The sequence below is a fragment of the Somniosus microcephalus genome, chromosome 1 (genome assembly GCF_052327205.1).
Source record: "Somniosus microcephalus isolate GS21.2 chromosome 1, FLI_Smic_1.0, whole genome shotgun sequence".
In the NCBI taxonomy this organism is placed as follows: domain Eukaryota; kingdom Metazoa; phylum Chordata; class Chondrichthyes; order Squaliformes; family Somniosidae; genus Somniosus; species Somniosus microcephalus.
Genome location: NC_140987.1, coordinates 409,680,136 through 409,705,466, shown reverse-complemented (window position 1 = coordinate 409,705,466; position 25,331 = coordinate 409,680,136). Strand labels below are relative to the sequence as shown.

The following is a 25,331-nucleotide window of genomic DNA, read 5'->3' as shown; positions in this document are numbered from 1 at the left end:
GCTCCTGCCCCATGGCTTAATAGGTAAATGCACCATCCTCTGCAGCATTAAGTCACATGAACCAGTCCTTTCCTGATTCAATTCCTTTTTTTTTACACAGGATTAGAATTTACAGCACAGAAGCAGGCTATTTTGCCCAACAAGTCCATGCTGGTGGTTATGCCCCACATGAGCCTCGTCCCATTCTATTTACGTCATCTCACCCTTCATGCGGTTTACGCTGACTTAGCTGGAGAACAGTTGCCCCCAGCTATGGAGAGGTAAATCAGTTTGAGCTACTCATTCAGTGACCTCTACTGGAAAGTGCACGTGTATGGACGTCAGGTGAGGACAGCATTCGGCTTGGCTGTGATGCCTACCATGTTAAAATTGTCTCCTGATACTGACTTGGTTGATACATGAAGAAAGAAGAAAGACTGGAGGTCTGCCTGGCATCTGTAGAATCATAATCCAGCATGAATACGTGCCATCAAAACAGAAGGGGAATAGATTAGGAGCAAAATAAAATCAATTTTTGCAGTTAGTATTCAAAATATTTGCAGCCATTTGTGTAATCTCTGCTCTCATCAATAATAGGAATCTGCTTAATGAGTAACCGGAATTGGAGAAAATGATTATAATAAATAGTTCATATAGATTTGTTGTGATGCACAATTGCAGTCTGCTAACACTCAAATCCTCAAAGGGCACAGCTGGTCAGTTAACATCTAAAAGAGAAAACTTGGTTAATATTTCAGCTTCAGCTGTAGTAGACCTGCTTTCAGTTGGAGCTTTTTTATTTCACACTTCTGGCATTCAAGACTTTTCTTTTCACCATCCTGTTAAATTTGTTACGTGTTTTATCTGGTATTCTGCACCACTGACTCAGTGACATCAGTAAAATCACTCAAATGTTTACCAGAATTTAATTATTAAGGAAATAAAGATCTCACCTGGATGGTGTTCTAGATTTGCTGAGTGCTTTACTAATGGCCATGGTGGGTGCCGAGCGTCTCCTCTCGATTGCAGGCTTCATTCTCTGTGTGAGAAAAGGATAACAATAATTACATGTCGTCATCTATGCTTTTTAAGATTGTTCTAATGTTACATGAGAACATAAGAAATAGGAGCAGGAGTAGACCATTTGACCCCTTGAGACTGCTCTGCTGTTCAATAAGCTGATCTTCTATCTCATCTCCTGCACTATCCCCATATCCCTTGATTCCCTTAATATCCAAAAATCTATTAACCTCTGTCTTGAATATACTCAACGACTGAGCCTCCACAGCTCTGGGTAGAGAATTCCAAAGATTCACCACCCTCTGAGTGAAGAAATTTCTCCGCATCTCAGTCCTAAATGGCTGACCCTTTATTCTGAGACTGTGACCCCTGGTTCTGGACTCCCCAGCCAGGGGAAACATCCTCCCTGCCCTCCTACCCTGTCAAGCCCTGTAAGAATTTTGTATGTTTCAGTGAGATCACTTCTCATTCTTCTAAATTCTAGAGAATGTTGCATCTGTAGTCCACAGTATAAAGTCCCTGCACTATATTTCCACTCCTTATCACATCAACCTTATCATGTATCCAGTATGTTCTCTGAAATTGCCAATTCTACAATATATAAACGTAATCAGGCAAATGTAGACTAATTCTATGAATGATGTGGTACAGTACATTCCCTTTAAGCATACAATTAATTGACTGTTTTATGAAAGATTATGGGGGAGAAATGTGATTGGTTAGTGCCTCCCGTTAGCTCCTCCTTGGGGGCGGTAATGGGGGGCTAACAACTTACCACCCAGGCGCGGCGATGTTACCGCCGCCCGCGAAATTCACCTGGTGATTTGCGGCGGTGGTAGCCCCTAACACCACAATCTCCTGTGCCTGGAGATCGTGACGCCATCCGGCTGCGCAGAACCCCGGTAGCGCCCTGGACTTCGGTTCCGCCCCCTGCAGCATCGCCGGGCGAAAACACCGGCTGCTGCAGGAGCCGTTCATCGGGAGGCCGGGCGCTTTGGGAGCAATACTTAAAGGCAAGGTGGCCGAGGTAAGTAAAAAAAATTCTGAAATACTCTCTCTCTTTTTTTCATTTCTCTTTGCCAGCGATCGATCAGCCTGGCACTCTGCTGCAGTGCATCGGGCTGATCGGGCCGGATCGCGGCTGCCGTCAGGGACCAGGTAAGTTTTCCTCTTGCAGAGCCCGCAGCGATGGCCGTTCCCTTTAAGGGAGGAAGGAGCCTTCCAACGCGGCAGTGCTGCTCAGCCCAGTGTGCAGCGCTGCTCACCTACCGCCCCGCCTGCTGCTTGTTGCGCTCCAGGAAGGAAGTGAAGTGCTTGATTTAGCACTCCACTTCCTTCCTGGAGCGCTAAAACCCAATTTTTTAAAAGCTGGGAATCATTAGCACCTGGCGCTAAGTTTCCCAGCTTTCAAAAGTTACCGCCCCCAAACGGGGCAATACTGAATTTCCCCCCCTATCTTTCTGTTTCTGTTTCTCTCTCCACAGATGCTGCCTGACTTGCTGACTGTTTCCAGCATTTCTGTTATTATTTCAGATTTCCAGCATCCGCAGTATTTTACTTTTGATTAATTGACGATCATTTTTTATAATCCTTATGTACTTAAGGTGAACAGATGTAAAGACTATAGTTTACAGCCTTTGCAATTGATGGGGAAAAAGAGAGGAAAGTTCAAAGAATGTAGATGTGATGAAATATATGCCTTCATCAGCCCCTGTGTTTTACCTGCATTGTATTGTGTGTACCGCCCCCTTTTCCCCTATTGTGTGTATTGGCTCCGCCCCTGTCTTTTGTCATATAAAGGTCTCAAGAGCTGTATGAGTCATTCTGCCAGACGAATCCGATGTGGAATGACGTGCAATGTTCTTAGCGATTAAAAGCCTTCAGTTGAATCCTTTAACTTCTTGTCCTTGAGTTATTGATGGCACATCAATTTTAATTGCTAAAACACCAAGATGGACCGACTCCTGAAACCAGAGCGCTTGGATCTGGACCCCCATGCCACAGACGCAGCCACACAGTTCGGACACTGGTTCCAATGCTTCGAATTTTTCATCGCAACCTCAGCCACCGCCATAGCAGCCGCGACCGCCACCAGAGACGTGAAATTGGGAATCCTGCGAAACCAGGTGAGTCATCGGGTCTCCCCTCTCATCCGAGATGCCACCAGCTACGAGGATGCCTGCACCATTCTGAAGGCCCACTACGTGCGGCCAATAAACGAGGTGTACGCCAGGCATCTTCTGACTACTCGCACGCAGCGGCATGGTGAGTCACTTGAGGACTTCATGCTAAGCCTAAAAGTACTGGGCAGAGACTCTAACTGTAAGGCCGTGTCTGCCACCATGTACACGGAGGAGCTGATCCGAGACTCCTTTATTGCGGGCCTCAGTTCAAATTACATTCGGCAGAAACTGTTTGAAAAGGAGGGACTGGACTTAAAACAGGCTATGGGCATAGCGCGATCGCTGGATATGGCCCAGAGGAACTCTGAATCCTGTTCCTCAGGCCACGCGGCCCACTCCGCCTCGTGCGCGCCGTGGGGGCCGCCATCTTGGAAGCCATCTTCACCTCCCAGGTCTCAGGCCAGCTCAGCACCGTCGGAGCCCCAGCCTCCACCCAGGAGCCCCACTACTGCCGCGATGCATCGGGGCCCGAAATGCTACTTCTGCAGCCAGGACAAACACTCCAGGCATTTGTGCCCAGTGAAGGGCACCACCTGTTTTAAATGCGGGAAGAAAGGACATTTCAGTAAAGTCTGCAGAGGGAACCCCGCCTCCAACTCCGCCACCGCCGCGTGTGCGCCGTGGGGGCGGCCATCTTGGACGCCATCTTGTCCACCCTCATGGAGTCCACCATCTTGTCCCGACTCCACGAACCCCCAGGACCCACTGGTGGCCTCAATCACAGTGGATCAATCCAGGCCGCATCCGTTGTCTAGATCGATGATGGACATAGAGGTAAACGGGAACAAGGTTAAATGCTTGATTGACTGCGGGAGCACCGAAAGCTTTATTCATCCTAGCCTGGTAAAACGACTTTCACTAACGATAGTCCCTACACAGGGCAAAATCGCCATGGCTGATAAGACTCATACCTCAAAAATTACAGGTTTCTGCGCGGTTATGTTGTCGGTAAAAGGCACTGATTACAGAGATTTTAAACTGTTGATAATGCCAGATCTCTGTGTGAGCGTGATCTTGGGTCTGGACTTCCAGTGCCACCACCAAAGTATCACACTTACCTACGGTGGGTCCCAGCCGCCCCTCACAATGTGCGATCTGGCTACCCTGAAGGTCAAGCCGCCCTCTCTGTTCGCCAACCTCGCACCCAACTGTCGACCCATAGCGACCAAGAGTAGGCGGTACAGCTGGGAGGACAGACGGTTCATTGCGTCTGAAGTAGAAAGACTCAAGCGGGAGGGTATCATCGAATACAGTACCAGCCCGTGGCGTGCCCAGGTAGTAGTAGTTAAGGGTAGCGAAAAGAAGCGGATGGTGATAGATTATAGCCAGACGGTTAATCTATACACCCAGCTAGACGCCTACCCTCTGCCCCGCATAGCGGATATGGTTAACCAAATTGCGCAATACCGGGTGTTTTCCACCATCGACCTAAAATCGGCATACCACCAGCTCCCCATTAGGCCGGAGGACCATCCATACACCGCCTTCGAGGCGAACGGACGCCTCTACCACTTCCTCAGAGTCCCCTTTGGGGTAACGAATGGGGACTCGGTCTTCCAGCGGGAGATGGACCGCATGGTCGATGAGAACCAGTTAACAGCCACCTATCCATACCTAGACAACGTCACCATCTGCGGCCACGACCAGCAAGACCACGACTCGAACCTCGCGAGATTTCTGAAAACCGCCCTCAGACTCAATCTCACCTACAACGAGGATAAGTGTGTCTTTAGCACCACGTGCCTCTGTATCCTGGGCTGCGTGGTGGAAAACGGGGAAATCGGTCCGGACCCCGACCGATTGCGCCCCCTACGGGAGCTACCCCTACCAAACACTCCCAAGGCCCTGAAAAGGTGCCTGGGGTTTTTCTCCTATTACGCCCAATGGGTCCCCAATTATTCTGACAAGGCCCGTCCCCTCCTGAAATCAACGTCCTTCCCGCTCACGGCCGAGGCCCACGCCATCTTCAACAGCATTAAACACGACATTGAGAAGGCCGCGCTGCGGGCAGTGGACGAAAACATCCCTTTCCAGGTCGAAAGCGATGCGTCCGACTTCGCTTTAGCAGCCACGCTCAACCAGGATGGGCGGCCCGTAGCCTTTTTCTCAAGAACCCTCCAAGGGCCCGAGATCAGGCACTCCTCGGTAGAGAAGGAGGCCCAGGCCATAGTGGAGGCAGTGCAGCACTGGAGGCACTACCTAGCCAGCAAACGCTTCACCCTGCTTACCGACCAGCGGTCGGTAACCTTCATGTTTAACAACAAACAGAGGGGGAAGATCAAGAACGACAAAATTCTCAGGTGGCGGATCGAACTCTCCACGTTTGAGTACGACATAATATATAGGCCGGGGGCCCTCAACGAATCCCCCAACGCCCTATCACGAGGGATGTGTGCCAGCATCCAGGGGGACAGGCTACAGGGCCTCCACAATGGCCTCTGCCACCCGGGGGTCACCCGGCTATTTCACTTTATAAAATCCCGTAACCTGCCCTATTCCATCGAGGAGGTCCAGCCTATGACCAGGGACTGCCGCACCTGCGCGGAATGCAAGCCCCGTTTTTACAGGCCCGACCGAGCCCACCTGATCAAAGCTACACGGCCATTCGAGCGCCTGAGCTTAGATTTCAAGGGACCACTCCCCTCCACCGACCGCAATGTGTACTTTCTCAACATTGTGGACGAGTACTCCCGCTTCCCATTCGCCTACCCCTGCCCAGACATGACCAGTGCCACGGTCATCAAGTGCCTCGGCAGCCTGTTTTGCACGTTCGGCATGCCAAACTACATCCACACTGACAGGGGGGCGTCGTTCATGAGCGACGAACTGCGCCAATACCTGCTGTTGAAGGGGATAGCCACGAGTCAGACCACTAGTTATAACCCCCGGGGTAATGGGCAAGTGGAGAGGGAGAACGCGACGGTGTGGAAGGCGGTCACCTTAGCACTAAGGTCTAAAGGCCTCCCTACCTCCCGCTGGCAAGAGGTCCTCCCAGACGTACTCCACTCGATAAGGTCGCTACTGTGTACTGCTACTAACGCCACTCCTCACGAGAAGATGTTTGTTTTTCCCCACAAATCAACCTCGGGAGTGTCCCTACCTTCGTGGCTCTCCACCCCAGGGACAGTCCTATTACGGAAGCATGTGAGGGGCCACAAAACGGATCCCCTCGTGGAGGCAGTACACCTACTCCACGCAAGCCCACAGTACGCGTACGTCAAGCACGCCGACGGGCGTGAGGACACCGTGTCCATAAAGGACCTCGCCTCGGCAGGAAGCGACGACGACCCATCCTCACCACCCCCAGAAGAACCTCCACCATCCCCAGAGGGATCCTTACCACCCCCAGAAGTACCTGCAACACCCCCAGCACATGGGTATGCCCAGGAGGGCACCACGGACTCCCGGTCGGAACCCGAGGTACTGTTGCGACGTTCAGGAAGGACTATCACACCCCCGGACAGACTAAATCTGTAGAAGTGGTGAATGTGATGAAATATATGTCTTCATCAGCCCCTGTGTTTTACCTGCATTGTATTGTGTGTACCGCCCCCTTTTCCCCTATTGTGTGTATTGGCTCCGCCCCTGTCTTTTGTCATATAAAGGTCTCAAGAGCTGTATGAGTCATTCTGCCAGACGAATCCGATGTGGAATGACGTGCAATGTTCTTAGCGATTAAAAGCCTTCAGTTGAATCCTTTAACTTCTTGTCCTTGAGTTATTGATGGCACATCAGTAGACTTAAATGGGATTTATGCATGGACTCCATTGTTCAATCGGTAATTTAATACTCATCAGTGATTGTCACTGAAATGCCTTCAGTTCTGTGAGCAGTCCCAGAATTTATAGGGGATTCAAACCCAAATCAGCTGGTTCTCCTACAACCACAACCTATAGCAAATTGTTCACCAAACAAACGACCACACAAAAAGCTTAATCTAAGCAAAAACAGACACAGCATTCACAGCTATGTCAACAGCACTTCCTCACATCTTCACTAACATTCTGATGTCTTCAGTTGTCTCCTATTTAGTTTCCTACATTGAACCTTGGCTCAGTGGTAGCCCTCCTGTCTCTGGATCAGAAGGTTGTTTGGTTCAAGCCCCATTCCAGAGACTTGAGCACGTAATCTAGACTGGCACTTCACTGAGTGAGTCTTTCAGATGAGACATTAAATTGAGATTCTCAGTGGACTTTTTAAAAGATCCCATGGCATTATTTGAAGAAAAGCAGGGGTGGCCTCACTAACATTTTTCCCTCAACCAACACCTAAAAACAGATGATCCGGTCATTTGTTGCATTGTTGTTTGTGGGACCTTGCTAAGCACAAATTGGCTGCTGTGTTTCCTACATTATAACAGTGACTACATTTCAAAATTACTTCATTGGCTGTAAAGCCCTTTGGGATGTCCTGAGGTAATGAAAGACACTGTATAAATGCAAGTTCTTTCTTTCCTTCGTTACCTACTTTTGCAAAGCATTTTTTTTGTCTATGTCTTTAGTATAAACAGAATACAAGTGGGGACTCACTACATACAATATTTATCTAGTGGGCTGCTGATGTATATCCTTCATGTACACTTTGGTTAAGTGGAGTGGATTTTACTGTAAATCATCTGTCTCGCTCTACTTCAATATGCAAACATCTAACTCTATTACAAAACTAATAAATGATATGCAATGTCTGAATGGTACCCATTAACCAAGAGACATTGAAACTCTGAATCTCAATGGACTCTCCCACAGCAAGAGTCGCACACAGGAAGTCATAATTTCCCAGCTCAGGATCGAGATCTCCCACAAGCCTGGACAGTAGTCTGACTGCTCAAACATTCGACACTTCCCTTGCTTTCTCTCACTGAGAAAGCAAGAGACAACTATGGAGGCAGGTCTATCCCAGTAGTCATTATCATGTTAGTTAAAGCCCTTTATTTAAAGTATAGGTCCTCTTGTTTTAATGGAAGATTTTCACTTTTGGGATGGAGATGGGGTAGTCCTGCTTCCACAGTAGTCTCTTACATGCTTTTGCTCTCTAATAAGATAAAGGGCAAGACTACTTGAAAATCTTACAGCCAGGTGGCCTGTGAAGAGACAGAGAAATATAGAAAAAAATAAAAGAAAGAGAAAAAGAACAGAAAGAGAATACATTAATTAATTTGATCATCTCCTGTGGTCCCTGTGACAAACACAGCTTGTTGCTTTTAACAATGTTTATGGTGTAAGTGGATGTGTCATATTCCTTTGCTAGGATTCTGCCAAGATTGACAGTTTGCCTGCATTTACGGACTGATTGCTGCTCAGGGTTCCAGGCCAAGTGTTGCTAGATCTACATTATTGCACCACTAGTCTTGGCATCTATCTGTTGAGCAGTTATAATGATGACATTTTTTTATGTTCAATTTTCTTCCCTCCTCAACATGTTTGGTTACTGATTATTCTTTACAAAATGGTCAGAAGAATTACTATTCATAGCTGATAATCTTGCTCTGGCAAATAAAATTGAGATTTTAAGAGGGTTTCCACGATATGTGCTGATTAATTACAAATGTATTGAAATTGGTATGATAGTAAAACATCTTTCCACCCGAAGAAGAATCCATTGTGAAGCTGAAAGTTTCTGCATGCTTTCGTCCTTATGGTAGTAATAAGAATACATTGGTGCTGGCCCCATGACAATGCTGGCTGGCTATTGAACTACAGTGAACATCACAGCTGAGCTTGATTGTATTGTCACCCAATGTCCACACAGTTGTACCTTTCAGCAGAGGTAACTGGAGAACATTCAGGAGCAGGAACTCGGGCTGATTTTATCTTTCACTCTGTAGCCAATTGAACTGCTCCAGCTGCTGCCTCAGCTGAAATCCGCAAACTCAGCACAGTCTGAAGACCAAACGTGGGATGTTCTGAAATAAAAGCAGAAAATGCTGGAAATACTCAGCAGGTCAGGCAGGATCTGTGGAGAGAGAAACAGAGTTAACGTTTCAGGTCGATAACCCTTCATCAGAACTGGGAAAAACTAGAGATGGAACAGGTTTTTAAGCAAGTGCTGGGGCAGGGAAAGGGGGAGGGGAGGAAAGAACAAATGGGAAGGTCTATGATAGGGTGGAATTGACATTAAGAGATGGTGCAAGGCAAAGGGAGATGGTAATGGGACAAGTTAAGAAACAAAAGATGGCTCTCGATAAAATGAAGTGGCACTGGCAGAATGAAAGACATTTCCTTTTGTCTTGCACCATCTATTAATCTCTCTCAATGCCTCTTAATCTCTCCTGCCTTCCATCCTATCACAGACCTTCCCCGTTTGTTCTTTCCTCCCCTCCCCCCTTTCCCTGCCCCTACACTTGCTTAAAAACCTGTTTGATCTCCAGCTTTTTCCAGTTCTGACGAAGGATCATCGACCTGAAACGTTAACTCTGTTTCTCTCTCCACAGATGCTGCCTGTCCTGCTGAGTATTTCCAGCATTTTCTGTCTTTATTTCAGATTTCCAGCATCCGCAGTATTTTGCTTTTGTATTACTGTGGGATGTTCTGATCTGTATGCCTAAGAGTATTACTGCGACATTCTTTTTGTAGTCTTTACCGATAAGACCAAAATCTTTTTAACAGACAAAAATATCCAAAAATCTAGAAGAGGTGTGGTCAGATTCCATATATATCTGAAGAGATTGGCAAGGCTCTGGAAGCAGTCAAAAAAGAAATGGTTGTACTTTCATAATGCCTTACCATGCTGTCAAAATGTCTCAAAGTGCTTCATGAATGAGTCACTTTTGGTGTAGAGACCGTTACTATGTAAGCAAAAGCCTACAGGTATGTGAGCCTTGTAGGAAAATTTGTTCCTTAGAGCCCAACTGGAATCATTCAGTCACCTTATAAAAGTTCCATGGCCATAGTTCTAATTTACTCCTCTCTTTTGCTGAAAAGCAGTCGACAGTGGGTGTGAAAACCACTGTGAATACACCAATGGAAGTCCCTAAGCTGCCCGATTGCAAAGGATTGATGGTTCTTGCCCCTATTCATCTTGCTGGTTCCCAGATGCCCTGCCTCATGCCAAACACAACAGCACTAAACAATTCAGTCAGGATGGACTTCACCAGATTAGAAGTAACATATGCACTAATTTAAGTAGGCTTGCAGGCAATTTCTATATTTTGACAGATATATAAACTAAACTGAGATTTTATTCCTAAATTATGTCGACCTTATGACGACTGAACTTCCTCTGAATCTTGTAGCACAGATCTAATAGCTGTTAATAATGCAAAGTGAATTTCAATTCTATAAAATTAAACTAAAAGAAACAGAAGTTATGAAATACAAAGTTAATTTCTTTAATACCTATGGATGCAAGAATGCCAAAGCAACTTCTCTGAAAGAAAGAAACATTACAGCCTAGAGAAAGCATGCTGGCTGGCTACTGGACCATGGAAGACACATTCTATAATCACTTGATCCTATTCTCACTCAACATCAACACACATGTGCTTTCCAGCAGGGGTCAGTAGATACTGGTCAGGAATGGGAATATTGTCCAAATTTTCCCCCCCTAAACCAGACAAAGCATAACACGTCACTGTCCTGAATGAGATCAGCTAAGTCAGCAAACTGAGAATTCAATGGGAGATTGCCTGGTCTGTGTGGCTCAGTTAAACACTGGCGTAGATTCCGCCCAACACCCCCGAGTGGTGATCGGGTGGCTAGCGGAATGCACCTACCAGCTGCACAACAGTCGATGGGAGGCCCAATCCATTTTGAGGGCCGGGCCTTGTTAGCATAGAGGCGACAGCCTTTGGGTGGTAAACGAGGACCCCGAGGCAGCCCACCGGGTCCCGGCTGCTGCAATATCAGGCAGTCTGCACGCCAGAAGAAGTCAGGTCTGGGAAGGGTCCTTTCTCGGGAGGGAGGAGGGAGGAGGGACCCAATGTGGCAGCAGACCAATATGTGGAGCCTGGAGGAATAGAAAATGCAGGTTGAAGTAGTGAAGCTTGCTGCATCTTTGCTGAGATGAATGAAGGGTTACAAATACTATGTAAACATCCTGCTCATGTAAGACACCAGCCTCGCCTTCCCCGATGCTCCTCCTGGACTAGGGCAATTATGTTGGATGATCCTCCCCTGGTCTTGTTCCTCTCCTTCATGTTGTGTGCTATCTTGTCCAGCAGAACGAGAGGATGAGAGTTAATGAGTGGCTGTTTAAGTGGAGATGTGTCGGGTTGGTGCATATAGTGCATGTGTCGGAGGTGTAGAAGAGGCAAGGTGACGTGAGGAATAGGGATGAGCTGAATGTAAAGGGAAGTGTGTGCAATGTGAAGTGAGGAAGGAGTGGTGGGAGGAGTTTGTGATTGTGTAAGTGATAGAATGTGAGGCCGAATGGTGTTAGTGTGTGGTGTGAGGAGAGCAAAGGAAAAGGTGAGTATACTTGTAGTGAGAAAGAGAGGTGTTGCAGTATGATAGGAAGTTGAAGGATATGATGGAGGGGAGGGAATTGTTGAGAGTTGTGGGGGAGGGGCTGAAAGGAGTTTTGTGAGGTGCTGCTGAGAGAGGTGGCGAGATGAAGAGATGCACTCACCCTTGCTTCTCATGTGAGGTCATTGTACTTCTTTTGGCATTGCAGATATGTCCTGGGAGTAATGCTGGTGGCATTGACCCTGTCCATGACCTTTGTCCAGGCCTGGACCATTGTTGCCCTTGGGACGTTCTTGCTGGTGGTGGGGAAGAGGACCTCGCTCCTTTCTCTGACTTCCTCAATTAAAACCTGCAAGGAGGCTTCGGGGGGTGGGGGGGGGGGGGGGGGAGCTCTTCTGCTTATCTCTCTCTCACTTTCTGTGCCAGGTACTGCAGTTTCGGGAAAGGTTTGGTCCCTCCCAGACCAATCAAATGAAGTTACACAGCAAGAAATGCAAGCTGGAATGATCTAACTCAATGGCGGAACAGGCTTGAGGGGCTGAATCGTCCACTGCTGTTCCTATGAACTTCATGAATGATGGTTTTCATTCCTGTTTGCTACTTGCTGATTTGTATGTTCTCTTTCTGTTCAGTTGTGATTTGTGGCTGTTTTAGGAATTAAGGCCTCAGTTTTAACTGACCCGTGGAGTTGGGATTGGAGGCGTGCGGGGGGTTAAAGTCCCCAATTCGGGGGTCCCGACACCATCCCGCCCCCAACCCGCCTCCATGTAAGTTTCAAAGGAGGTGGGTACCCGCCCCGCACTGGGACCCACCTACCCGAGGCGGGAAGGGATTAGTGCCAATTAACTGCCTGTTAACAGGTAGTTAACAGGCAGTTTTTAGCCTAATCCCTATTTTGAAGGTTGAAGTGTGGGATTCCCGACGGCTCCAAGCCACACCAAGTTAGAGGAGTCGGGCCGTCGGGTTGAAGGACTTGGAGGGGTCAAGATGTCGGTGAGTGATGGGTGCATGAGTGCAAAGGTAAGTGTGTTTGGTGTGTCTAAAGTGAATAAATAAGTTTTACATACATTTTCTTACCATTTCAGCCTTCCTTCCTTTAGGTTCGGGGAGTCCATCATCTAACCAGCACAGAAAGCAGAACGGTTGCGAATTGTCAAAAGTGACACCCTGCAGCTTTCTGGTCTGGAGAGATTTCTAACTGAGTCTGTGTAGAAGGACTCGGGTTAGAAGTAAGACTGTCAGTGTTTGACAGCTTCAAACAGCTGTGAAACACTGATATTTCATTTGTCAAAACATCTTGATAGATGAAATATCAATCTGTGACATCACCTGTTGCCGGGTGGCCCTTAATTGGCCTGCTGAGCCCGCTGGGTGGGCTCAACAAGGTCAATCAAGTTAAAATCGCGTGGGTTGGCCGCATCTCGATGGAGGCGGGAGTACAACACCGAAAGTTGTAGTCCAGCCTCCTTCCCGACTTCTGAATGAAAATCACCCCCACAATGTTTAATCCAATCAGCTGTGAGAAACCTGCGTACAGAGGTGTGACACCTGATGTGTAACATAGGAAATATGGCATTTTAAGTGTGACTGACAAAATACATGCTACATGCAATGCTTTTATGATAATGCTTACAGTAACTTGGATGGAAAGGAGTGTTATACCATGTAATGTAAAATATATTTTCCTTAAAAGGTGGGCCTAATTCCCCATAAGGCCACAGAGTCTAAATGTTGTTAAGTATACAGAGTCACAATTAATCAGTTGTCAGGAACATTGCAGAATGGAATGTACTTGTGATTATCAGACTGCAATTTGGAAGTATTCAGCATTTTAAGATTCTGGGCTGGATTTTCCAAGCCCCGAGGAGGCGGGCATGGAGGCAGGACTGCTGGTAAAGTAGCAGAAAGTGGGGGCGGATGGCAAACCCGCCCCCATCCCGCCTCCGTGCACTTTTGCCAGGAGGCAGGAAGATGTGCTGCTTCGGGTCCCATCTCCTGGAGGCGGGAAAGGCATTAAATACTTTCACATGTGAAGGCTTCCTGACCTCGAAGAACCCCGTCGGATTGGAGGAGACGTGGAGGAGGCCTGTGGCGGTCAGAGGCACCAGGTAAGGTGTAGAGGTGAGTGATGGGTGCAAGTGTGGAGTGGTAAGCATGTAAGGTGAGTGATAAGTGTAAAAAATTGTTCACTTACCTTGTTTTCTTCCTACAGCCTTCATCCTCTCTGGATCGGGAGACCCAACATCCTCGTTGTTGATTTCACAGACTGGCTGTTGGAACCTCCGAACCGACAGCCATCTGAAATCGACAAAGTTGAAAGGTTTGATGAGTCCTGAACACAAGGTCTCATCAAACTGCAGAGAATGTCAGTGTTTGACAGCTTCACAGAGCTGTCAAACGCTGACATTTCTTCTTCCAAGAAGTCTTGACAGATAGCACATCTGACGTTGATGCGCTCTGTCAGTGACTTCCTCCCTAATTAGACCGCTGAGCCCGCATGGCAGGCTTAACAAGGTCAATCAGGGGAAAATCCCTCTGGTTGGTCAGACGAGGATGGAGGCGGGACATTGACATGACAAGCAGCAGTCCTGCCTCCAACTCATCTCCATTGAGAAAATCCAGCCCTCTGTGTCTGTAACAAAGTGTGACATCTGAAATGAGATGTCTCACTGTGACATATGAAAAGTGATGCCTCCACAATAGGAATACCATTTTAAATATATTACTAGCAGATCTCCCACATTGCTCACAGTGCATCAGAGGTTTATCAGAACAGGAGTGTTTTGCCAAGTAGTGTTACGAGGGATATTGGGCTGGATTTTCATTCAGAAGTCGGGAAGGAGGCGGGACTACAACTTTTGGGGTTGTAGTCCCGCCTCCATTGAGATGCGGCCAATCCACACGATTTTCACTTGATTGACCTTGTTGAGCCTGCCCAGCGGGCTCAGCAGGCCAATTAAGGGCCACCCGGCAACAGGTGACGTCACAGACTGAAATTTCATCTGTCAAGACGTGTTGACAGATGAAATATCAATGTTTCACAGCTGTTTGAAGCTGTCAAACACTGACAGTCTTACCTCTAACCTGAGTCTTTCTACGCAGACTCAGTTAGAAATCTCGCCGGCACTGAAAGCTGCAGGCTGTCACTTTTGACAGATCGCGGCCATTCTGCTTTCTGTGCCGGCTGAATGATGGACTCCCGAAACCTAGAGGAAGGAAGGTAAGTACAGGTAATTTAAACTTCTTTACACACTTTAGACACACCAAACACACTTACCTTTGCACTCATGCACCCATCACTCACCTGAACACCAACATCTCGACCCCTCCAAGTCCTTCAACCCGACGGCCCGCCTCCTCTAACTTGGCGTGGTTTGGAGCCGTCGGGAATCCCACACGACAACCTTCAAAATAGGGATTAGGCTAAAAACTGCCTGTTAACGACCTGTTAACAGGCAGTTAATTGGCACTAATCCCTTCCCGCCTCGGGTCAGCAGGTCCCAGTGCGGGGCGGGTACCCGCTTCCTTTGAAGCTTACATGGAGGCGGGTTTTGGGCGGAATGGTGTCGGGACCCCTGAATTTATTAATAATAATAATAATAATAATTCAACTTTATTGTCATTGTATATTGCACAAGTACATGAACAACAAAATGTGATCTTGCAAGCTCCCATGAGTCCAGTACAAATAATATTTAACATTAAACGTAAATAGCACTGTCCTGGGAGAAGCAAAGCCGCTGCGTCTGTGCGCGCCGCCATTCCATTTCCGCCATTCCTCCTGTCCGACAATCTTCAGCCCAACGCCCGGGCCTGCTCACCAGCCACCCCTCCCGGGGCTCCTTCTGTGACCTTCTCATCAACCACCCCTCCTCGGGGCTCCTTCCATGACCTTCTGCACCTGGTCTTCCCTGATGGTCACCCCTCCAGGTACTAACCAGGCCTGGCTCTGCTTAGTTTCCAAAGACCTTGCCAGTGACCCTGTCCCTAGTCCCAGGAACAGGGATTTGGGATTTTAGCCCCCCGCACGCCTAAAAGCCCGCCTCACGGCACACTGAAAATCGACCCCATTGAGTTACCAGCACTGGAGATGGTCCTGACTTCAGGTAAAAACAGGATTAGCCTTTCCTGTGATGCCCTCCATGGGAACCTGCTGGGGACACGCACTGTCTAAGCTCACATATGAAGAATGGGCACTTTGATGAGGTACTTGATGCGCAACCAACAACAGAACTCTAGCCAGAATCTGCATCTTCCGGAGAGGATGCAATTGGGAAGGAGAGAAAGAGCAAATAGAGTCCGCTATTTTTTTGAAATATCTACCTTAGTTCCAAGTTATAGACAACACCCATATTGTCCCTTGCACTATAGGATTGGTAAGGTAACACAAGGAGAAACTTTCTTAGAATATTTGCAGTTTAAATGTAAACCTGGATCCTCCTACTGAAATTAAAGAAAAAAACGTTATTTTATTCATCCTCAGGATATGGGCATCACTGGCAAGGCCAGAATTTATTTCCCATACCTAGTTGCCCTGGTTTGATACAACTTGGTGGCTTGCTCGGCCATTTTAAAGGAGGGCTAAGAGTTAACCACATTGGTGTGGGACTGGAGCCACATAGACATCCCACAGCACTTTGCAGCCAGTGAATTACTTTTGAAGTGTAGTCACTGTTGTTTTGTAGGCAAGTGTGGCAGCCAATTTGAGGCCTCAGTTGAATTATATTTTAAAATGTGATTATCAGAGATTAAAATCATTTTTCAGACATAACTTCCGTACGCTAACATCCAATGTTTTTTGCCCTGACAGTGTGTATATTATGCAAACATCAAACAGTTGCATTTAAATCTAGCATTGGATAGATTGAAGGTAAAGCTCAATGTAAGTTAGATGCACAAATACTGTTCTGAGTGACCACGAGCTCACAAGCACAAAGTTGGCATTAAAGTGTTGATATTATGGTCCCAGTAAAGTAGAGCTGGGCCTGGAACACTATTTTATGAGGTCTATTTTACGAGGTCAGTCAGGTACATAAAGTATCCCAGCCTTATTTGTGTCTGTAGCCAGGAACTCACCAGAGAGGGGACAAAAAATCAGGCTGCTGGGAAAATTAAAGAGAGGTGTCCTAAAGTAAGTGGCCACATGTGGGAGAAAGCATTTACTTAGCCTTTGAATAGTTTGCAAATAATTAAAGTTTATATTTCAGGCTTTCCAAAGGCTGTTTGTAGCTGGAAGAACTCAGTGGCTAGCAAAATAAAAAGCATGAAACAATGTTTGCGGGCAAATGAGTGAGCAGCACAGCACCAAACCTTCTGTTTAAAGGCTGGGGAAGTGGAGGTCCTGCTGTGTAAGGTAGGTGCCAGGAGAGTTATCTGTATGACACTCCAATGAACCCTCCCCAGAAGACAGCAATACAATATGCCTGGCAGGAAGTAATGGCCAGGCTCAGCACAGCATATACTTCCTGTGGGGCCTGAGCACAGGTGCAAGAGAAGAAAGCATACTTTAAAGCATCAGGCAAAGTAAGGTTACTCAACAGTACCATGTACCAAATATATCACCCTGGATTGCATGCCACAAAATGTTGCCTGTAAACCTATTCCACATTTACTGTTTGCCCATGCCAAGCCTCCACACAACCTCACAGCTCTTTCATAACATCCCATGTATACGCATACTTCAGCAGGGCACAAATTCAAGTTGCAACTTACAATTGAAAACCTTGTTATATTGACCATTTTCCAAAGGCTTCACACATCAAGGGGGTGATTTTCTCTCAGAAGTCGGGGCTGTAGTTCCGCCTCCATCGAGATGCGGCCAATCCACGCGATTTTCACTTGATTGACCTTGTTGAGCCCGCCCAGCGGGCTCAGCAGGCCAATTAAGGGCCACCCGGCAACAGGTGACGTCACAGGCTGAAATTTCATCTGTCAAGACGTTTTGACAGATGAAATATCAGTGTTTCACAGCTGTTTGAAGCTGTCAAACACTGACAGTCTTACTTCTAACATGAGTCCTTCTTCACAGACACAGTTAGAAATCTCTCCTGCACAGAAAGCTGCAGGCTGTCACTTTTGACAGATCGCAGCCATTCTGCTTTCTGTGCCGGTGAGATGAGGGACTCCCCGAACCTAAAGGAAGGAAGGCTGAAAAGGTAAGAAAATGTATGTAAAACTTATTTAATCACTTTAGACACACCAAACACACTTACCTTTGCACTCATGCACACATCACTCACCTGAACACCGACATCTCAACCCCTCCAAGCCCTTCAACCCAACGGCCCAACTCATCCAACTTGGCGTGGTTTGGCGCCATCGGGATTCCCACAGTTCAAACTTAAAAATAGGGATTAGGCTAAAAACTGCCTGTTAACTACCTGTTAACAGGCTGTTAATTGGCACTAATCTCTTCCCGCCTCAGGTAGGCGGGTCCCAGTGCGGGGCGGGTACCAGCATCCTTTGAAATTGGCATGGAGGCGGGTTGGGGGCGGGATGGGGTCAGGACCTCCGATTTCGGGGATTTAACCCCCTGCACGCCTCCAATCCCGACTCCATGGCTCAATGAAAATCGAGGCCCAAGTCACTATAACACAACCCAACAGAGTCACTTACTGACACCCAGGATGGGTGCAGGCTGAGCATATGTGTGCACTTGTTTAGTTACGTGTGCTTCTTTAGTTTACAACATTTGGAGAATACGTCTCTGCATGCACAACAAGACTGCAGACACGACAAGAAAACAGACTAGAAGTGGAGGAGGGCTCAGAAATCAGAAGTCCTTGGCTCGCTTGAAGAAGGTAACCATAAATATTCCTGCATGTAAGAGCAGAAAGTGTGTAGAGGAAGGTGAAGCACAGGCCCCCCCAAATCCCTCACCTTCATGAACACAAAATCATTCCCCCTGCAAAAAAAAATAAAACTTGATTCCTGTCTTAGTCGTTATACTAGCCTTTTTCAAATGTTGTTTATATTGGCCCGGTACCTTTCAGTGTCATTAACAACATCTTGCAAATGTTAACACTGTACTGGGAAAACTAATAATTGAAATAACTGGATGGAAGCTAGTTGCGCTAAATAGCCATTACACCGCCAGCTCACCCCCTCAAAGGTGCCTTGTTGCTAGTTTCCCACCACCAGCATTGTATTCACAATTAAAATTATTTTTCATAGGTCTCAAAACCCCATATTGTGATTGTGCCAGGTGCAGAATTTTTTTTTAATGGATTCACATAAATGCCAATGCCCAGAATAAATAAAGCGCCTGAATTATCTAAACGCATTTTTTCACTTCTAAAAATCCATTTCCAAAATTCCTTCCAGAATCACAGCATTTACAATTAAATCCTGGTATCTTCTACCAGAAGGCTATCTCCTCTCAATAGAGGCATGGAATCCCCAGTTGAAACTGTTCTCTTTTTTCCCCCTGGTTCTCTGAATTGCAACTGCCAAGGCTAAGAGAATCAGTATCAGTAATTAGTTACTTCTGCTGGCACACAGCACTGGTTGTTTCAGAGCTCAACCCTTCTCCATCTGGTCTACATTAACTTAAGCCATTAGTTACTTGTGTCTCATAAACATCAGATCAGTGTTACAATTCTTCAGACTTGTTAAACAAAAATCCTTCAGCTAGCTAGAAACCTCTGATTTATCTGCTACAATCTGCAATGTCTTCATTTCAATGACAGCTAGTTATTGTGCCAGAACATTGTCAAACAAGCCGGTTTAAAATAAAACGTACCCTGACCAGATTGTTTGTAATAGCCATCTTTGCTCCTATGCAGTTTTGTGAGTTGATATTTAAGCATTTGTAAAGCCAAAGAATGGAGTTGTCCATGCTGAGAGCAATCGCACAAATAACATTGATGTAAAAGAAATCGTGGGAGTCAAACCCGGAATGGTTTTATGCTACACAGCCATTGGAAGCATAGGCACTCTTACTGCTCAGAGTATTGTCTTTGACTTCATAGATATTCCATAAATTAAACTTATGTTTATGCTTTCAGTGCCAGACATTGACTCATGATAGACACCATGTCACCTGATTGGCCAAGTAGAGGCCTTGAAATTAGGATCGGGAGCTTGCCGCGAGTGCAAGCCCCCGATGTGCACTTACCCGACGCACTGACATTTCAATCCTGGCCCGCATTGCATTTTCTCTCACTGGCCCGCTTGAGGTCCTGCCACGCTGTGCGTGCGTGACCCAGCGGCGTACTTAGTGCGATGAGCCGGCTGGGATCACGTGAGCACAGGACAACCAATGGGAGGTTGCAAAAGTTCATTCATGAGTTTGATAGTGAGAGCTGTCAAACTCATGAAAACTCCTGGCCCCAAAACACTACTTAAACTTGAAAGAAAATTTTAAAAAACATTGCACTACTTAAATGAACCATAAATAACTGTAAAAAACTATTTTAAACAATAATTTTAAAATTTGAAAAAAATTATTATATAAAAAATCGGGGCTAAAACTAAACTTACCTTACTGTAAATTCTTTAAAAATAATAAACCTGTGGAAAAAAAATTATAAATTGTATTAATAGACCACTTACCTGTAAAACTAAGTACTTACGTGTGGTTTTTCAATGCGTAAAAACCGGAGGCCTTTACACATGCGCAACTCTCAAAAAATAAAGGAAATCCAAGTCGCACGTGCTGCCTGTGTAGTTGCACGCGTTCAGCCTCTTAACCCCTTGGGTCAGAGGAGAGGAAATGCCGGTTTTCCCCGCATGCGCTGTGCATGCTGAAAACCGGCAATTCCTCCAGGCACACGCGTGAGTACCCCGTCCGTACTCACGCGTTAGGAGAGGAATTACTGGGCCAGAGTGTTTCAGTGTACAGTTTGTGTTAGAATGCTGACTTGTCGATAACGACGAACCAATGGGATTGCTTTAAAATAGAACAAAGATAGCTGTTTTCAATTTTTACTAACTCCATGCTGCCACCTATGAACCTAAAATATATATGGCACAATTAGCTGCAATTTATAGTCTTAAAGCCTTTGTTGGACAGATTGGTCCATAAGTTCTATGACAACACTGGGCACTCAACTAACATTCAATCTTCACTTTTTGGAGAATTATTGCCTGGTAAATAGCAAATTGTATAGTATGGGGATGCATGTCTCAGCCGGACCGTGGACATACATCCTCTGCTAAATCATCATGGAACAACAATAGTGATGGAATCGATGGCTCAGAAGAGGTTGCCTGAGAATGGCAATAGGACTGTGAGAGGTAAAAGTGAGGGAACTAAAAAGAAGGAAATGGGAATAAGATAAGAATAAGAACATAAGAAATAGGAGCAGGAGTAAGCCCTTCGAGCCTGCTCCGCCATTCAATAAGATCATGGCTGATCTCAACTCCACGTGGATCAATGCCACAGTACATGTTATAACAGCATTTTAAAAAAAGGTTCATGGCCTTAAATCGTGCACTGGGATGAATAAGAATCTTTAAAGGTGATTTTGTGGAAAGACTGGGTAGTGCAGTTGTTAGATGGTGACCATTCACCTATGGGACTTGGGCCAAAATCAAATGCAGTCTAATAGGATGAAAGTCCCTTTTATCTGCTGGCTGTGAGGATCCTACCTGAAACAAGATTGGAGAGTTTCAATCCAGTTCCTAGGCTGCACCAAATTGCCCTTAATTCAGCACTAGGTAGCAATTTCACCCGGAGAGGACACATTAGCCTAAAATGTCCCACTGGTGCAGCGGCGGGCACTCTTCTGACATTGGGGTAGAGGGCATTATTGGGGCTGAGTAGAGAGAGCTTTACTCTGCATCTAACTCTGGAATAATGACCCGCGAGTGATTGGCACTACACTGGGTGCTTGAAATGGGAAAGTATTCACCAACACTGACATCTCTCACCTTGACTAGCACAGCATTCACAAAAAGGGTTTTAGAAATAAGTGATTTCTTGGCACTGACAACCGGGTCTGTTGTCAATGACTAGGAGTAGATCTTTTTGCTGGGAGGTAGGTTTTCTAACACTTCCTAAAAATATGAAAATAACATTGCAAAATACAGCTGCAATACCCTGAAGTAATAGAGGTCAATTTGTGTTTGTTTGTTAATCTGAAATTTCATAAATAAAAGATCTAAAGGAATGTGATATTTCTGACATTGGATAAGAAACTGGAGACTCAAAAAATAGTGAGTTCAAAAGGTTCTGAAACATGCATGACATGTTGAGGAAGAAAGAACAGATGTTTCAATCTTGATTTAAAACAAAGCAGAGAGCCTTTGTGTATGACATAAAAATAAAGAATGAAACATGAGAATAGTTTGGATCCACAGCAATGTAGTAGTGTCTCATGAACATTGACTGCAGTGCACTATTCCAATAAATACCCTGGTTAAGTGTTAGGTAACAAGAAATATTTGCTCTGCCCTAATGGTTCAGTGTGTCAATGCACCAGTCAGTGTAAAGACCCCTGGTTACAGCTGCAATTTGTATTAAGTTAACTGATCTTAGGCAGGGCAGTGGTTGAGGTGAGGTTGAGGGCTAGAGCTATTTTGGCTAGGGAGGGAACAAATCAGCCAGTGCTCCCAATCCTCACCTAGTGATCCCAGCTAGGAAGCAACAGTATGTGAATATCAAGCCAGGGCAGGGTTGGACTCAGCTGTGCATAGCTTGGGGACACTCACAGGTTTAGGCTGACACATGAAGAATAGCAAAGTTACAGAGGGATGCTGGTACCAATGGACCTGTACCTCAGGAAGAAATCAGCATTTAAAGTCAAGGATGAGAAAGGTTATTCGGTCTATCAAAGCTTATTCATCGAGTACCCTAACTCTTCCAGGCAGCATCCAACTGTGCAGTGAACACTCCGAACATTTTTGACACTACTAACATGCCAAGCAGATTATTCAAAACATTTATCACTCTTTAAATAAAGATGTTCTTCCTAAATTTAAATTTATGTCCTCTGGTACTACATTCCTGGCTTAACGTGACATATTAACCTGGGTTTACCTTATCTGTACGAGTATTCTTTTTGGTACATGGACGAGACTTCACCTATAACCTTTTCTGTAGATCTTGAGCTTGCTAAATTTTTTCTCACAGCTCCTCTTTCCATTTGGGATCATTCTTGATGCTCTTCTCTGCGTCCTTTCCAATGCATGTGCGTTCTTTTTGAGTTGTTATGAGCAGAACTGAATGCAATACTCTATAAAAATGATGTAACTTTGTAAGGTCTCAGTATAACTTCTGTAGAGCCTAGCTGTTGTGGCTATATATCCCAGCATTTTAAGTTGTTTCCTCACATTGCAGTTATATAGGCTTTAAAAGTAATGTGTAATTCAATTACATTCATTGTATTACTGAAGGAAAAATGGAAGAGCAAGGAAAAAGAGAAAAATTAAGCATGGCCAACTGGAACAAAAAGGAGTGTAAACAAGAAAGAAGATAAATAATTGAAATCAAAGGGGATGATATTAGGGGAAAGTTTGAATTGAATTGAGATTGCCCAGTTATGCTGCAGAGTTATATTGAAACACAGTAATTTGCATTTATGTAGCACTTTTAATGTAGCAATGATTCCCAGGCATCTTACAGAGGTGGAAGAAGACGTAGATATAAATAGATAAGAGTGGAGGCCAAGCCCAGGGGAGGAGATTAGGTCCGCTGATCAAAAGCTTGGTAGAAAAGATGGATTTTGAGAAGGCTGTTAAAGGATGAGTGAGAGAAGTTGAAAGGCAGAGGAGTTTAGTTAAAGAGTTGCAGAGAGTCGGGCCCTCGAGGCTGCTGAAGGCTCTGCTGCCAATGGTAGAGCAAAAAGAGGGGGTTGCACAAATGACTAGAGTCAGAGGATCAAAAGACACAAGGGGCGATATAAAGCTGGAGATAGGGCAAAGTGAAGCTATGAAAGGGTTTGAAGAACATTTATTTTTGATCCACTGGGGAACAAGCAGCTAGTGTAGGTCAGCAAGGAGGAGGGTGATGAGCGAGTGGAACTTAGTGCAGAACAGGATACAGACAGCTAAGTTTCTGACAAATTGGAGCTTATGGAGGCTGGAGGATGGGAGACTGGCAAGTAAAGTGTTAGAAAAATTGAGCCTAGAAGTGACAAAAGCGTGAATTAGGGTTTCAATGGCAGAGGGGCTTAGGTCGGATCAGAGGGGGAAGCAATGTTGCAGAGGTGGAAGTAAGCGAACTTGGTGGTGGAAAGGATGTAGGGCTTGACGCTCACCGTTGGGTTAAATATGACACCAAGGGGGAAAAATTGAGTCCCGCCCCCCCTTGGGGCGCTAACTTCGCCGGGGCGCTACTTTTAGCAGCTCAAAAAAATTAGCGCCCCCACGGCCGAAATTCATCGGTAGCACCCCAAACGCCCCGCCTCCCTCTTGGGGTGCTGTGAGGGAATATCGCAGCGCTACATGCCGCGGTATTGCAGGCCTTCCTCCCCTTCTTAAAGGAGAGGGGCCTTGCGCAGCGCGACCCGGGGCTGAGCTGGGCCACCAGGGATCAGAGTATCGGCAAAAGAGCCCGGCACTCAAGAGAAGTGCTGGGCTCACGGAGCGCAGCCAGCACTCCGCGGGGGGGGGGGCTGGTCAGGAGGCCAGGGACGACAATGGGGGCAGGTGCTGGCAGGCGGCCAGCAACAAAAATAGCCGCCCGGCACCTCACCTTTAATTAGCGCCGCCCCGGCTGCAGGTAGGCCCCCCTGACCCCGTCGGTCATAGCGTACGGTGGTAAGTCAGGGGGCGCTACCGAAGATTGCGAGCAGGACACTGCGCATGATGATGACATCATCACCGGTGGTGCAGCGTCGTGGGGCGCTAACGGTTGCCGCCGCCGCTAACCTCCTGCTGAATTTCGCGGAAGGCATTGGTGGCCCGCACCCGGATGCTAGTTGCTTTGCGCCCCGTTAGCACCCTCTTAGGCCCAAAGCTTTGCATGGTCTGGATCAGCCTGAACAAGAGTACCAGGAGGGGTTGGAGTCAGTGGCAAGGCAGCAAAGTTTATGGTGGGGACGTAAGATGATGGTTTTGATCTTCCTGATATTCAGTTGACCTAAGTATTGACCCATCCATGAAGTCACGTTGGACAGGCAGTCTGACAGCATGAAGGTGGTCATGAGGTTGAGGGAAGAGGTGGAGAGCTGGGTATCATGGCCTAGAAATTCAGTTGCGTTCGCCAGCCGTTAACGCCATAAGAGGGGTAGATTTCCAGCACTAGGCACTTAGCGCCCGGGCGCAGGCCGGTCTGCGCCAACGCCCAACTTCAGTTAACATTTAGCGCCGGCGCAAAGTGTTTGCGCCCGCTCAGCTGCGCGCGCAGCTTATGACGTCATTTCGTCGTGCAACGCTGTTTGTGCGCCCCAAACCGGAAATTCAGTGGCGCCCGCCCAATGTGGGCGTGGCGCTGTTAAGAACTGTGAAGTGGAACGCAGCAGAGGCCCTGTGGGCCTCGGGGAGCGCTAATTAAAGGGCACTTACACTGAACTATAAAGGCCAGCCATTTTGCTGCAATGACTTTAGTGCTTTGGATTTCTGGACAGAGACCAAGGAACAGACCTTACTGATTTGGGACAACATAGGAGAGGTATTTTTGGCTTCTGGCCAGAGCTTGGAAATTTGACTCTTTGTGATTTCACTGTTTGCAAGTTTATTATGGGGGCTGCATGGGGTTCCAACCCTCAGTTCCAGCATTATGTGCGAAGGGCTCGCAGACGCTGTGTAAGAGGGGCAGCCATGCCTAGACGCAGAGGGGCCATCAGGCGTCGGCAACGTAGGC

At 46.6% G+C, this 25,331-nt stretch overlaps 1 protein-coding gene across 2 annotated transcripts in view; it reads right to left on the bottom strand.

The window, feature by feature from the left end:
• arhgap20b (Rho GTPase activating protein 20b) overlaps window positions 1-25,331 on the bottom strand; it is a 182,694-nt gene that overhangs the window by 130,706 nt on the left and 26,657 nt on the right. For both annotated transcript variants that reach the window (XM_085998845.1, XM_085998856.1), the window contains exon 2: window positions 933-1,018. In XM_085998845.1, coding sequence (XP_085854971.1) covers window positions 933-1,018 — 86 coding nt within the window. The remainder of the gene's footprint in view (window positions 1-932; window positions 1,019-25,331) is intronic.